Source organism: Oryctolagus cuniculus, chromosome 6, assembly GCF_051225735.1.
Source record: "Oryctolagus cuniculus isolate XC-2025 breed Fujian yellow rabbit chromosome 6, ASM5122573v1, whole genome shotgun sequence".
NCBI lineage: Eukaryota > Metazoa > Chordata > Mammalia > Lagomorpha > Leporidae > Oryctolagus > Oryctolagus cuniculus.
The window spans coordinates 124026418-124041685 of NC_142872.1; the positions used below are offsets into that span (position 1 = coordinate 124026418).

The 15268-nt window shown below is 46.6% G+C and overlaps 1 protein-coding gene across 1 annotated transcript in view; it reads left to right on the plus strand.

The window, feature by feature from the left end:
• The window catches only part of LAPTM4B (lysosomal protein transmembrane 4 beta), a 71987-nt gene that overhangs the window by 45504 nt on the left and 11215 nt on the right, over positions 1-15268 (plus strand). Inside the window, exon 6 of the mRNA XM_008255778.5 lies at positions 2114-2209. Coding sequence (XP_008254000.2) covers positions 2114-2209 — 96 coding nt within the window. The remainder of the gene's footprint in view (positions 1-2113; positions 2210-15268) is intronic.

Sequence of the window (15268 nt, forward strand, 5' to 3'; positions counted from 1 at the left end):
GCAAAATTTGTTTGAATGGGAATAAATTAACAGAATGTTACACATTACATATGAGAAGGTTTCCAAAAGTTCATGGAAGATATGTATTGTTTAAAATATGCATACATTTTAGACTTTTTTGCACCTGATAAATTTGTAATTCCATTTCCATGAACTTTTTGAAGTTCCTCTGTATGTTGTAATACTGCAGCACCTATTGTAATATCTGTATGATAGGCTGTTTTGTTTTTAGCTTGTAATGTAGTCTGAACATTGTTCTCAGTCATTCCATTACAGGAATATTATTTAATAAATTACCTATTGTTGGATAGTGATGTGGTTTCTACTTTTTTTGCTTAATAATAATACTGCAATAAGTATATTTAAATATATCCTTGTATACTTGTATGTTTACTTCCTTAAGCTTATTTCTCAAAACAAGAGGGTATAGGCTGTCAGATTGGTCTGCAAAAGCTGACCACCTTGTCATTCCCATCACCGGTCTCCCTTCCTCTACCATCATCAGTCAGCCATTACCTGTTCTTTGTCAACCTCCTTATGAAAGCCTCAATACCTAGCCAGGTACAAAGTTCCCAAATGATTCTTGTTTTAGCATAAAATCACCTGTTTTTTATTTTTAAAAAATTTTTTAAAGATTTATTTGTCTTTATTTGAAAGTCAGAATTACACAGAGAGATGAGAGGTAGAGAGAGTGACTTAAAAGTCACAGTTACACAGAGAGAGGAGAGGCAGAGAGAGAGAGAGAGAGAGAGAGACAGGTCTTCCATCCTATGGTTCACTCCCCAGATGGCTACAACAGCCGGAGCTGTGGTGATCCGAAGCCAGGAGCCAGGGGCTTCTTCCAGGTCTCCCACTTGGGTGCAGGGGCCCAAGGACTTGGGCCATCTTCTACTGCTTTCCTAGACCATAGCAGAGAGCTGGATCGGAAGTGGAGCAGCCGGGTCTCACACCAGCACCCATCTGGGATGCTGGCGCTTCAGGCCAGGGCATTAACCCGGTATACCATAGCGCCAGCCCCTATTTTTTTTTTTTTTTTTTTTAAATCAAGCTTCTGTAAGCTGGAAGAAACTGTATGTTAGGAGAAAAGTCATTTTTAAATGGGTAGTATAATGCAGATAGGTAGAAAGAAATGATCTCTCTATAACTCTGCCTTTCAAATAAACAAATAAAATTTGTTTGAAAGGCAGAGCTACAGAGAGATCTTCCATCTTCCAGTCTTCCACTGGTGCACTCCCCAGATAGCCCCAACAGCCAGTACTAGACCAGGCTGAAGCCAGGAGCTTCATTTGGGTCTCCCATGTGGGTGCAGGGGCCCAAATAGTTGGGCCCTCTTCTGCTGCTTTCCCAGGCACATTAGCAGGGAGCTGGATGGGAAGCAGAACAGCTATGACTCAAAGCAGTCCTCTGGTTAACAGAGAATTCCAGCATTGCAAGTGGCACCTTAACCTGGGGCACACAGCTCTGGCCCCCCCGTGCTCTTCAGTGAGGCTTGTCCCCACACCATTTCCCTGAGGGCCCAAATCAGGACACTCATCAGTGTCGCTCTGTGAAGACAAGACTAGGAGGCAGTGCTCAGCACCAGCTCTGCAAGCAGATGATGGGAGGAATACGTCACTGCAAGTTTATTGGGAAAATACACTAAATAGTTCATGCTCTAACTCAAGATTACAGAAATGTGAAGTAAGAAATGATGTCTCTGAAACAAATATTAGACTTTTTCAAGACAACAGGATGACCTTTTTCTCCTGTTGGAGTGACTTGTAAGTGAATGTGTGTGCAGTTGCCCGGGGCCCCTTGGGATGCTTACTGTGGGTTTGTGGAGCCCCAGAGAGCAGGTACTTCCCCTTCGTTTGTTTCTATAGCCTCTCAGTTATGGAGTTGTCATTTTCAAGGCCGCATAGCTGGAAGAGCCTTTGTACTAAGGAGCCACTGTTCACTGCTAAGATAACAGATGAACAGTCTTCCACAACATGTAACTAATAAGTCCAAACCTTCTTTCTCCATTACCTGCAATAAAGAAGTGGTAGCATTGTTGACTAAACAGCAAGTGTGAGTAAGTTGAATGTATTGTATATGTTATTAAAAATAATTGCTAATCACTGCTCACTTTCAGGGTTACTTGATTAGCTGTGTTTGGAACTGCTACCGATACATCAACAGCAGGAATGCCTCTGATGTCCTGGTTTATGTCACCAGCAATGACACTACGGTAGGTGTACTGTCACGTAAGGTATCCATCACAGATTTAAGAATTTCCTGTGTTTGCTCGGTTTTTGTTGCTATTGGAGCATACTGTGGAGCTGCTTTGTCAGTAAAGGATCTGTAGTTAATTGAAATGTATTGTTGCCTTCTAGCTTTATTCTAGTAAAATCTAAATGGCTCAACTTCTGGTTGCTTTTTAAAAATAGGTAATATAGATATCTTATCCATATATATATACATATATATATACATGGTTCACTCCCCAGATGGCTACAACAGCCGGAGCTGTGGTGATCCGAAGCCAGGAGCCAGGGGCTTCTTCCAGGTCTCCCACTTGGGTGCAGGGGCCCAAGGACTTGGGCCATCTTCTACTGCTTTCCTAGACCATAGCAGAGAGCTGGATCGGAAGTGGAGCAGCCGGGTCTTAACTGAAGTTATATATAATATGGATATATATAACTTCAGTTATTCAACCATGGTATATAATTATAGATATTCTGCATAGCTCGACTATACCATCTCACTTTACATGAAAAATAAAGCTAAGCATTGTGATTTCAGGGGTAGATAAATGAGAATGGCAGAAGTAGTAGGTCTTAAAAACTACCTCCTGTAAAATCTTTTATCTTTTTTTTAATAAAGATTTATTTTATTTATTTGAAAGACAGAGTTACAGAGAGAGGCAGAGATAGAAAGAAAGATCTTCCAGCCACTGGTTCACTCCCCAGATGGCCACAACAGCCAGAGCTGCGCCGATCTGAAATAGGAGCCAGGAGCTTCTTCCAGGTCTCCCACGTGGGTGCAGGGGCCCAAGGACTTGGGCCGTCTTCCACTGCTCTCCCAGGCCATAGCAGAGAGCTTGATCGGAAGAGTAGCTGGGACTAGAACCGGTGCCCATATGGGATATGGGCACTTCAGGCCAGGGTTTTAACCCACTGCGCTACAGCGCTGGCCCCCTCCTGTAAAATTTTTTTTAAAAGAATTATGTATTTATTTGACAGAATTACGGAGGGTGAGAGAGAAAGAGAGAGAGAGAGTTCTTCCACTCACTGGTTTACTTCCCAAATGGCTGCAACAGGCAGGGCCAGGCCAAGCTGAAGCCAGGAACCTGGAATATCATCCGGGTCTACTGTAGCAGGGGTTCAAGTACTTGGGCCATCTTCTGCTTTCCCTGGGCACATTAGCAGGGGGCTGGGACAGAAGTGGAGCAACCAGGACTAACTGGCACCAGTATGGATTGCTGCTATCACAGGTGGCTACTCAACCCTATAAAAATCCTTGTTTTTAAATTCTTTAAAATTTTATTTTTTTAAAGATTTATTTATTTATTTGAAAGGCAGAGAGACAGAGAGGGGGAAAGAGATTTTCTCTTTGCTAATTCACTCCCCAAATGCCTGGGATGGGCCTGGCTGAAGCCAGGAGTTAGTTCTCGATCTGAATCTCCTACATGGGTGACAAGGACTCAAGTACTTGAGCTGTCACCCTGCCGCCTCTCAGGGTGTCCGTTATCGGGAAGGTGGAGTTAGGACTCGAGCCCAAGCACTCTGATACGGAATGCAGCATCCAGAGTGTTTTAACTACTTCGTCAAATGCCTACCTGTTCTCGACTTGCGTATAAAATGGAAGTGGAATACTTTCATACTTTGTACCAAATGCGTGCGTGTCAGATGGCTTGACTGAGAACCCTGTGGTATCCAGGGCTTCGTAGCCACGAACAGTTTTCCTAAGTGCTCACCAGACCAGGCCCTTCCTGGGCTGGATCAGATGTGTGAGCCGCGGTCTACGAGCAGACAGTGACGTGGTCAGATGCACAAACCCAGCACATCCGGAGCTGAGATCACTCTTGAGGTCTGCAGAGCCCTGAGCGCTGACGACAGTAAACGTGGGTTCTGTTCAACCCTTGAAGGCATTCCACTAGGGTTGGTGTGTCCCTTCAAGAAACTTCTCAAAACTATTGTAATTCTTTGAAGGTTTTTATTTATTTGTCTATTTGAAAAGCATACAGAGAAAAAGAGAGAGCTCCCGTTAGCTGATTTACTCCCCAGAGGGCTATGGCAGGGAGGGTTGGGCCAGGCCAAAGCCAGCAACCACAAACTCATTCAGGGCCTCTCGCGTGGGAGACAGGGACCCAGCCAACTACTTGAGCTCTCATGCTGCCTCCCGGGATGTGCGTCAGCAGGAAGCTGGAGTCAGGAGCGAAGCCGGGACTTGAACCTGGGCACCTGATATGGGATGTCAGTGCCCCAGGTGGCATCTTCATTGCTATGCCAAATGCCTGCCCACAAATTAATATAATTTTATAAAACTACTGCCTTAATAATATTTATCCCTCCTTCTGAATTGTTGGGCATTTAATTATAAGTTTCTTTCTCTGCTCTCTACCTTTTCTTTAAAAAAAAAATCGCAGCAGAATTCCTGTCCTTTTGAACTAAGGAAAAACATGGCAGTTTGAGATTTTTGAGTTTGAGGAGTGGTGCACCAGCCACAGCGGCCATTGGAGGGTGAACCAACGGAAAAGGAAGACCTTTCTCTCTGTCTCTCTCTCTCACTGTCCACTCTGTCTGTCAAAAAACAAAACAAAACAAGTAAGGTATGAAGTCAGAGAAGGTAACGCCCATATTACATGTGCTTGTTTTGATATTGTTTGGGTTGTGGTTTATTCAGTGGAAATTTTCTAGCAAGTAGAGTGCAGAGAGACTTTTTAAGAGCTGAGAGTAAGTTCCTCAAATGCATCCTACCGACTTTCTTTTGCAGGGGAACTTATTTTTTTGCCTCGAAACACACAAAATCAGTCTCGGTTTTATGTAGACTTGTTCCTTTTTTTTTTTTTTTTTTTTTTAATTTGACAGATAGAGTTACACTGAGGTAGCTATACTTCCAACTGGGCTCTCCTGGGCCTCGGAGCAGTTAGGCCTCTGTCCTGCAGAACAGCTACCAGCTGGACGGTGGTTGGTAGTGACTACAGGTTGGAGCTGTGGACTAGAGCCAGCTGTGCTTGTTTTCTGGTGTGTTGACTGAGGGTGTTGTGGAAGTGTTGGCGAGGGCTGTGACTGGTCACTATTCTTCAGTCGCTCGGAATCAACCTTTCCTTTCTTTTTAAGGTGTTGTATTCCTGGGAAAGGGACATTTATCTTCTCTCATAAGTCAGTTGTGGCAGTAGGGTACTCCACCACAGATTGCCACCTTAAATCTCAGCTTTCTGCTAATATTTTTCAAGTCTTTTTTTAAAATATATATAATGGTATTGTGGTTTTAAGAAAAGCCCTCATTATACCCAAAATAATAAAAACATCCAGTAAGTGCTCAGATTTCCAACAGACTCATAAATGTTGTGGTTTTCTAGCAGTTTATTTGAAATAGAATCTGTGGGCCAGTGTGTAGTTTCAGTGTCTGTAATTTTTTTGTTGGGAAAAAAAAAGTTTCTTCCACAGTCTAGGTTTTTCTGATTGCTCACTGTAGTCCTGTATTTCTAGCAGATTGTCGAATCCAGGGGCCTCCTGTATTCAAGGTTGCGTTGGTTTTATAGATGGCTTCATAGGTGATAGCTTATTCTGCCACCCAGAGTGAGTATTACCTGGTTGGCTTTCTTATTGGGGCGTCAGCAGCCTCGGATGCTCCATGGCCAGGCTGATTGATTCACTAGGGTTGAGGTATGTATGCAGACATTCTGTTGTTCCCTTTTCACTTATCAGCTAGAATATCTCCATAAAGGTAAACCTTGCCAAGTGCACTGTTTGGTTATGCATTGGCACGTGTGGTTTGGGTAAATGTACTTGGTTTTATTCTTTGTGTCAGTTGTCAAAATGAGTTATTCTTCCATTTCGAGTAGTGACCAGTGAATTGGCATTGTTTTAATTTTGAGAGAGAAAGGGAACACTTCCATCCACTGGTTCACCCCTTAAGTGTCTGCAATGGCTGAACTAGGCTGGCCCAGACCCAGGAATTGGGAGCTCCATTTGGGTCTCCTGTGTGGGTGACAGGAATTCAGTTACTTGAGCCGTCACCTGGTGCCTCCCACTGTGTGCATTAGCAGAAAGCTGGAACCAGGAGTGGAGCTGGGGCTGAGTTCTAGGCACCTTAATATGGACTGTGGGCAGCATCTTAACTTTTTTTTTTTTTTTTTAAGATTTATTTATTTGCAAGGCAGAGTTAGAGAGAGAGGCAGAGAGAGAGAGAGAGAGAAAAGTCTTCCATCCCATGGTCCACTCCCCAGTTGGCCACAATGGCTGGAGCCTGCCGATCTGAAGCCAGGAGCCTCTTCCGGGTCTCCCACATGGGTGCAGGGGCCCAAGAACTTGGACCATCTTCTTCTGCTTTCCCAGGCCATAGCAGAGAGCTGGATGGGAAGTGGAGCAGTCAGGACAGAACCGGTGCCCATATGGGATGCTGGCACTTCAGACCAGGGTGTTAACTCCCTGCGCCACAGCGCTGGCCCCAGGCATCCTAACTTCTGTGCCAAGACAACTGCCCTGACTCCAGACGCTTTTGACTTGGAGTTGATGGCTCCCATACTGCCTGATAAGATAAGTTGTTCTAAGCTCATTTTGCACGTTTCTTGCCGCACACCTGGAATCAGCCATTTCTCCCAGGAGCCTGCTTCCCTTTGGTGGGAAATGATATCTGTAGGACTGTAGGACACAGCCTGGGTTCCTAGGGTTGGAAGACAAGTTATTTATTTATTTATTTTGGCAGAACTCTACATGTTTCTTTTCTTTTCTTTCTTTCTTTTTTTTTTTTTTTTGACAGGCAGAGTGGATGGTGAGAGAGAGAGAAAGGTCTTCCTTTTGCCGTTGGTTCACCCTCCAATGGCTGCCGTGGCTGGCGCGCTGCAGCCAGCGCACCGCGCTGATCCGAAGCCAGGAGCCAGGTGCTTATCCTGGTCTCTCATGGGGTGCAGGGCCCAAGCGCTTGAGCCATCCTCCACTGCACTCCCTGGCCACAGCAGAGAGCTGGCCTGGAAGAGGGGCAACCGGGACAGAATCCGGCACCCCGACCGGGACTAGAACCCGGTGTGCTGGCGCCTCAAGGCGGAGGATTAGCCTAGTGAGCTGCGGCACCGGCCTTTTTTTTTTTTTTTTTTTTTTTCATGTTTCAAAATCATTTTGACTGAAGGAAATAACTTAGTGTTCTAACTTTAAAAAACCAGATCACTGGGTCCTCCCTGGGAGACCCTGAATTGGGCTTTAATGGTCTGGTTCTGCCCTGGGCTCTGCAGCTGTGTGGAGAATCCCCTCTGAACAGGGCTGGTGTTGTGGCACAGCAGGTTCAGCCGCCACTTGTGGGATGCCAGCATCTCACATCAGAGGCTCTGCATTCGGTCTAGCCCCCTGCTGATGCACCTGGGAAGCCCAAGGACCTGGGCCCCTGCCACCCCTGTGGGAGACCAGGATGGAATTCCTAGCTTTGAACTTTGGCCTAGTCCAGCCCTGGCTGTTTAGGCCATTTGGGGAGTGAACCAGTAGATGGAAGATTGATCTCTCTGTCACTCTGTCTCAAATAAACAAATCCTAAAAAAAAAGGAAGAAAAGAGAGAAATCCTGTGTCACATTAATCACGTGTGTTTCTCTCTGGTCCATATCTTTATTGAGATCACATTGACAGGCCATAGCGTGCCATGGCTGGCCTTGGCCTCCTATCAAATGTCTGGCCCGCTGGCTTTTCTCCCAGGAGGAGTATTTCCACACTGACCTCTGTGGAAAGATACTGGAGCTCTGGTTGGTAGAAAGTGCTTCAGCCCTACCTACTCTAAAACAGTGCACTTATTATCCAGATACGTACTTTCCAAAATTGTACTCAGAGGGAGGATAGATAAGTCATTAGATCCTGGAGATGATTGCTGGGGTCACTCTGTCCTCTGGTTTCCCAACCAAATCAAAGCAAAAATTGTAAGGAGACTGTCCCAAGTGGTGAGTTGCAACCTCTGTTTATAATGCCTTATGGTCCTCAGGGCTTTTGTTTTGTTTTGTTTTGTTTTGTTTTGCAGTAGTACCCTTAGGCTGTGAAATAAATACCTGACAAATTTTCTTAAGCAGTCATGTTCAAGTGATTTTTAATGTAGGCTTTTTTTTAAAAAGATTTATTTATTTGAAAGGCAGAGTTACAGATAGAATGTGAGAGACGGGGTGGGGGGGGAGAGAAAGAGAGATCTTCCATTGCTATCTCACTCCCCAAATGGCCGCAATGACCCAGGTTGGGCCAGGCTGGAGCCAGGAGCCAGGAGCTTCTTCTGGGTCTCCCACGCAGGTGCAGGGGCCCAAGGACTTGGGCCATCTTCTACTGCTTTCCCAGGCCATAGCAGAGAGCTGGATCTGAGGCAGAGCAGTGGGAACTCAGACTGGCTCTCTGACATGGGATGCTGGTGGCAGGACAAGCATTGCGTAACCTGCTGTGCCATAGTGTCAACCCAGAAATGTATTTGTTTTGCATTAAGTTTTATATAAATTGGGATTTTAAAGACTATTTCTAATCTCTATTCTTGTTTTGCTAATACTAACAAAGACTCAAGTTGTGTAGTACCCATATTTTGTTATTCTGAAAGTAAGAGATCTGGTTCCTTTGTAATTGGGGGACTTTAAAAAGCAGTGAGATGCCAGAATGATATCTGAAATCTGATTTCAGCCAAAGAATCTTAGTCTTGGGTAATATAAAATTTCAAACTTTTTAGGGATAAGTAGGAGAAGTTTAAGCTTCATGGAGTCTGGGATGCCAAGCATATTGTAGAGGCCAGTGCAGATTAACATGATCTGCAGATAGACTCTTGACATCCCTGCATCCATGTGGGAGACATGGAAGAAACTTCCGGCTCCTGGCTTTGGCCTGGCCTAGTGCTGGCTGTTGTAGCCATCGGATGAGTGAACCACTGGATGGAAGATCTCTCTCTCTCTCTCTCTCTCTCTCTCTCTAACTATGCCTTTCACATAAGTAATCTTAAAAAAATAAAAATAAAAAGAAAAGAAAAGAAATTGCAAATAAAAAATTCCACTGCTAGGGTCAGCGTTGTGACATAATGGGTTAGGCTGCCTCCTGCAATGTTGGCATCCCTTATAGGCTCCAGTCGGAGCCCCAGCTGCCCCACTTCCAATCCAGATCTCTGATATGGCCCAGTGAAAGCATCGGAGAGTGACCTAAGTGCCTGGACCCCTGCTACCCCTGTGTGGGACACAGAAGAAGCTCCTGGCTTCGACCTGGCCCACCCCCAGCCATTGTGGCCATTTGGAAAATAAATCAATGTATGGAAGATCTCTTTGTCTCTCCCTTTCTCTCTGCAGCTCTGCCTTTTAAATAAATAAAACAAATCTTAAAAACAAACAGAAAAACCAAAACCAAAACAACTCCTCTGCTAATTCCCTCCTGCTGCTTCTAAAACTCAGGTGGTTCTTTATTTCATAGTGTAGGTTGGATATGGTTAGAAAGTCCTTGGCTGGGTAACATGGGTTCTGTGTATTTTCCCTCTGTGTAGTGTGAGGAAATGAACCAAATGGGCAGCAGGAGAGATAGCTCAGCTTCCCAGTTCCTTCGGACCCAAGAAGCTGCACTGTTACTGAGGTGAATGTACAGCCTTCATCTTTGCAGATTCTTCAGAAAAATCATAACTGAGTTTCTGGAGTGGGTGGGGGAAGGTTTTACCTAGACAGGTGGTTCTAAGCTGGCTTTTTTTTTTTTTTTTTTTTTTAAGATTTATTTTCTTTATTTGGAAGGCAGTGTTACAGAGAGACAAAGAGGGAGACAGAGAAAGGTCTTCTATCCGCTGGTTCACTCTCCAAATGGCCACAAACAGCCAGAGCTGGGCCAGGCTGAAGCCAGGTCCCAGGAGCTTCTTCTGGTCTCCCATGTGAGTGCAGGGGCCCAAGCACTTGAGCCATCTTCTGCTGCTTTCCCAGGCACATTAGCAGGGGGCTGGATGTGAAGTGGAGTGGCTGGGTCTCAAACCAGCACTGATATGGAATGGTGGTGCTGCAGGCAGCAGCTTAACCCATTATACCACAATGCCAGCCTCCCTTTTAAAAGATTTTTCAAGACTTATTTGAAAGCTAAAGAGAGAGAGAGAGAGATCTTGTACACACTGGTTTGCCCCCAAAATGGCCACAGTGACTGGGGCTGGGCCAGGCTGAAACCAGGAACCTAGGAGCCCAGAACTCCATCCAGTTCTCCCACGTGGGTGACAGAGGCCCAAGAACCTGGATCATCTTCCACTGCTTTTCCAGGAGCATTAGTAGGGAGCTGTAATGGAATTTAAAACTCTAGCCCGTGGTTTATTGGCTTTCAAGCTTCTGGCTGTTAAATAATTGTTTTAGGTGTATCTCTTTTTCTCTTGTAATTTAATAGATTATATGATCTCTAAGCTTCCCCTCCCTCCCCCATAATGTTAGAAGACAAGACACATGTGAGCGACTTGGTGAAGTCTTGGCTAAGTTGAAATGGCATTTCGGAGACTCTGTAGCATTTGTGATGGAGATTTTTCCTTAAATTCTAGGACACAGGTTGCCACCTGCCAGGCTGTGGGCTGAGTGCTTTCTTTTTTTTTTTTTTTTTTTTTTTTTTGATAGGCAGAGTGGACAGTGAGAGAGAGAGACAGACAGAAAGGTCTTCCTTTGCCTTTGGTTCACCCTCCAATGGCCGCCACAGCCGGCGCACCATGCTGATCCAATGGCAGGAGCCAGGTACTTCTCCTGGTCTCCCATGGGGTGCAGGGCCCATGTACTTGGGCCATCCTCCACTGCACTCCTGGGCCACAGCAGAGAGCTGGCCTGGAAGAGGGACAACCGGGACAGAATCCGGCGCCCCAACTGGGACTAGAACCCGGTGTGCTGGTGCCGCAAGGCGGAGGATTAGCCTAGTGAGCCGCGGCACCAGCCCCTGAGTGCTTTCTATAGGTGAGCTCACTGAGTCTCCCAGCAGTCCCTGCAGTGTGTTCTGCCATTCCCTGAGCGCCAGGTCGTTCACTGCTGGAGATCACGTGGCGAGTGGGTGGCCGCAGGGGCTTACAGGCTCAGCAGCCTGCTCCCTCCCACCCTCATCCCTTAGGCTGCCTTCCATTCAGACTGCAGCCAGGACCGCCTGTGCTCCTCCCTGATGTGGGCCAGCCGCACCTGTCGAATGGAACCTGAAGGAGGGAGTGGGAATGAAAAGAGGGACAAGGGCGCAGAGAATGGAGCCAAGACAGAAGCCTGATCAAGGCTCGTTTATTCTAGCGTCTCAGTGATATTTTATACATAACCAGCTGCAGCTCAAGGCAACACAAAAGTTAACAACACAGGCAAGCAACTTATCAGGCTTTCTGCAACACAATCATAACATAGTTAATTTTAGCGGAGTGTTCTTGTTTGATCATTCTCCTAGAGCATGGGAATAGGTGACTTTTTTTCCTCCCAGGAATTCCACAAGCCAAGACTGACCTTGACTTGTCTATGACTTGTTTATGGGCTGCCTACACCTCCCTGCCAGTGCCTGGCTGCATGTGACCAAGATGCAGGCGGCAGGCAGGCCCTTGTTCGTTTAGACCAGTCTTTGCGGGTACAGTCATGGAGTGCCAAAGCAACGGGACCTTCTGTGGGGATCTTTGTGTTCTGGCTCTGACACAGGGAAGGCAGGGGAGGATGACTAAGGAAGAGGGGAAGAACAGGTAAGGTGGAAGTTTCCTTGGTACCACCAGGGTCCTCCCACTGCTGCCTGCTGTACACCTGTGCTTCCTGTCACCCAGCACCTGTGGTCTCCTGATGAGGTCATGCAAAAGCATTGTGGGTGAGACGGGGCTTGGCGCCGTGAGATTTCCTCCCGAAAGAGTTTCCTCACCTTTAATACAGGTTCCAAGGTTTCCAAAGAGTGACATTAATTCACTTCCTATTTCGTTTCTTCTGTGTAGTGTTCCCCCATCAACAAAATACACTATTTTTAAATTTTAGATTTATTTATTTATTTGAAAGGCCGAGTTACAGAGAGAGAGAAAGGTCTTCTATCTGCTGGTTCTCTCCCCCAAAAAGCTGCAACGGCCAGAACTGGGCCCACCCAAAGCCAGGAGCCAGGAGCTTCTTCCAGGTCTCCCATGCGGGTGCAGGGGCCTATGCATTTGGGCCATCCTCCACTGCTTTCCTAGGCCACAAACAGCTAGATTGGAAGTGGAATGGCTGGGACTCATATGGGTGCCGGTATGGCAGGTGGCAGCTTTACCCGCTTCACCACAGCACTAGCCCCCAAAATACACTTTTTTTTTTTTTGGACAGGCAGAGTGGACAGTGAGAGAGAGAGAGACAGAAAGAAAGGTCTTCCTTTGCCGTTGGTTCAACCTCCAATGGCAGCTGCGACCGGCACACTGCGGCCGGCCCACCGCGCTGATCTGAAATCAGGAAGCCAGGTGCTTCTCCTGGTCTCCCATGCAGGTGCAGGGCCCAAGCACTTGGTCCATCCTCCACTGCCTTCCCGGGCCACAGCAGAGAGCTGGACTGGAAGAGGGGCAACTGGGACAGAATCCGGAGCCCCGACTGGGACTAGAACCCGCTGTGCCGGCGCTGCAGGTGGAGGATTAGCCTAGTGAGCTATGGCACCGGCCCAAAATACACTTTTTAAAAATATGTCCTGGTCTCCTGGAAGTTGCTTCTCACCCATACAACTTTCTATTCACTTCATCCCAAAGCAGCTTTTGAGAAAACTGTATGAGCACTTTTCAGTGTTAGGAGACTTTGGGCCTGGGGCATTTCAGAGTTGCATCAGAGCAGGGCGTATGGAGTGATCAGGTCAGCACATAGGTACTGAGACCCACAAGTCCTGGAGGAGCGTCTCAAATAAACCCAGTTTTTATTGAGAGACATTTTTACTTGAAAATACACACAGAACTTGACTTCTTATTTAATCACACGTACCTCAAATAGAGTAAATATTTTACTCTAGGGACAAATGAGTAATCACATTTTATTTATTTATTTTAACATTCTAGGAAAAGTTTCTGGAAATGTAGCTTAAGAAAGTAATAAGAAATATATAAGATGTTCATGCATCGTTGCTTTTAAATAGCAAAAGTATCCAGTCTAATTGTCTAATAGTTGGGGAGCAGTTTGGCTCAGTGAGGGTGTATCCACTTGATGAAACGTGTTTATTGCTGTAACAATTGTTATGTGCAGTGTAAGAGCGGATGAAAGGTGTGTGATGTTGCAAAACGGGAATAGAGAGGTTCGTGTTATAGTTACAGCTATGAAGAAACAAAGCTGGCAGGCAGACGAGACTGCAGTGAGGAGGGGCCCTTTCTCCCTTGCCAGTGCTGGGTCAGAGAGGGTGGCCTGAGGGGCAGGGGCGATGGGGCTGGGTGGTCCTGTGTCCTGCCGGGTGGGAGCCCTGGAAACCGTGTGGCGCAGCAGGCGATGTGCACAGCAGGTGGCGCCGCACACACAGGCCTGGGAACAGGGAGCAGAAGGAGCGAGATGCCTATGGTAGAGGAGCTGCTGCCGTGACGGCTCACCGCACTTCCCCTGCATTTAACTAGCCAGCATTCACTCCGTAGATACTACAGATATTTAAACGCGCACAACTATCCCGACTTCCCCTTTGGGCAGCTAGATTATTTCAGTGTTTCCTACTCGAAATGAGGATTTTTGGCCCCAATTTGAAAATAGTGTCTTTTGCTGAGATTAAAGTGAAATGCTGGCTTCTTCCTGTAGTATCAGGTGAGAACAACTCTACTTCTATCATGAATTGGGGGTAACATTGACTTCTATCTTATTAGCCCTTTCAGAAATGATTCCTTACTATAAATGGGGAAATTTCTCTTTAGAATCCCCCAAAATTTGTTGTCTTCATCTCCTGGAATAGCAGATTCATTGAATCCAAGATGCTGTCAACTCTAAATAGCACTGTAATTTTAGGTACTTGTTTTATTTTTAAAGATTTATCCATTTATTTGAAAGTCAGAGCTACACAGAGAGAGGAGGAGAACCAGAAAGAGAGAGGTCTTCCATCCACCAGCTCACTCCCCAATTGTCCACCACGGCTGGAGCGGTACCAGTCTGAAGCCAGGAGGCCAATCTGAAGCCAGGAGCCCGGAGCTTCTTCTGGGTCTCCCACACAGGTGCAGGGGCCCAAGGACTTTCCCAGTCCATAGCAGACAGCTGGATCAGAAGTGGAACAGCTGGGACTCGAACCAGCATCCATGTGGGATGCCGGCACTGCAGGCAGCCCCTTTACCCACTATGCCACAATGCTGGCCCCTAGATACTTCTTTCTGTCAAATGCTGCCAATGACAAGGCACAGCTTAAATTCAGATATAGAAAAGGTAGAAAAATGTGTAACTTAAAAAAGCAGAGTTATGTGTAGGTATGTGCATACTTTATTATAGATGGGGGCATTACTAGATGTCCTTTTAAAAAAGATTTATTTATTTGAAGTGTAGGGAGAATGAGAGAGCTTCCATCTGCTGATTCACTCCACAATGGCCACAATGGCTGGGCTGGTCCAGGCTGAAGCCAGTAGCCCAGAGCGCCATCTGGGTCTCCCATGGGAGTGGCAGGGACACAAGCACCTGAACCATCTTTCCCTACCTTCCCAGGCACATTAGCTGGGAGCTGGATCAGAAGCGGAGCAGCCAGGGCTTGAACCTGCACCCATATGGGGTGCTGGCATTGCAGGAGGCGGGTTAGCTCACTGTGCTGGCTCCTAACTTTCTGTTTTTGGTGATTCTTACATGCCCAAATCAGTGTTTCTGCTAATCACAGAGGTTCATGGCCAGTTGTCTCCCTCTCCTGCTTGGTTTGTATGAAAGAAGCTCACTTCTAAACAGGCCAGTGTGCTGTGGGCAGTTTAAGATGGGCATTTTCTGCAAATGCTGCTTGTTTTAAACCAGATGGGCCTGCGCCGCAGCTTGCTAGGCTAATCCTCCACCTGCGGCGCTGGCACTCTGGGTTCTAGTTCTAGTTAGGGCACTGGTTCTGTCCTGGTTGCTCCTCTTCCAGTCCAGCTCTCTGCTGTGGCCCGGGAAGGCAGTGGAGGATGGCCCAGGTGCTTGGGCCCTGCACTCGAACGGGAGATCAGGAGGAAGCACCTGGCTCTTGGCTTTAGATGGCACAGGGCACCGGCCGTGAC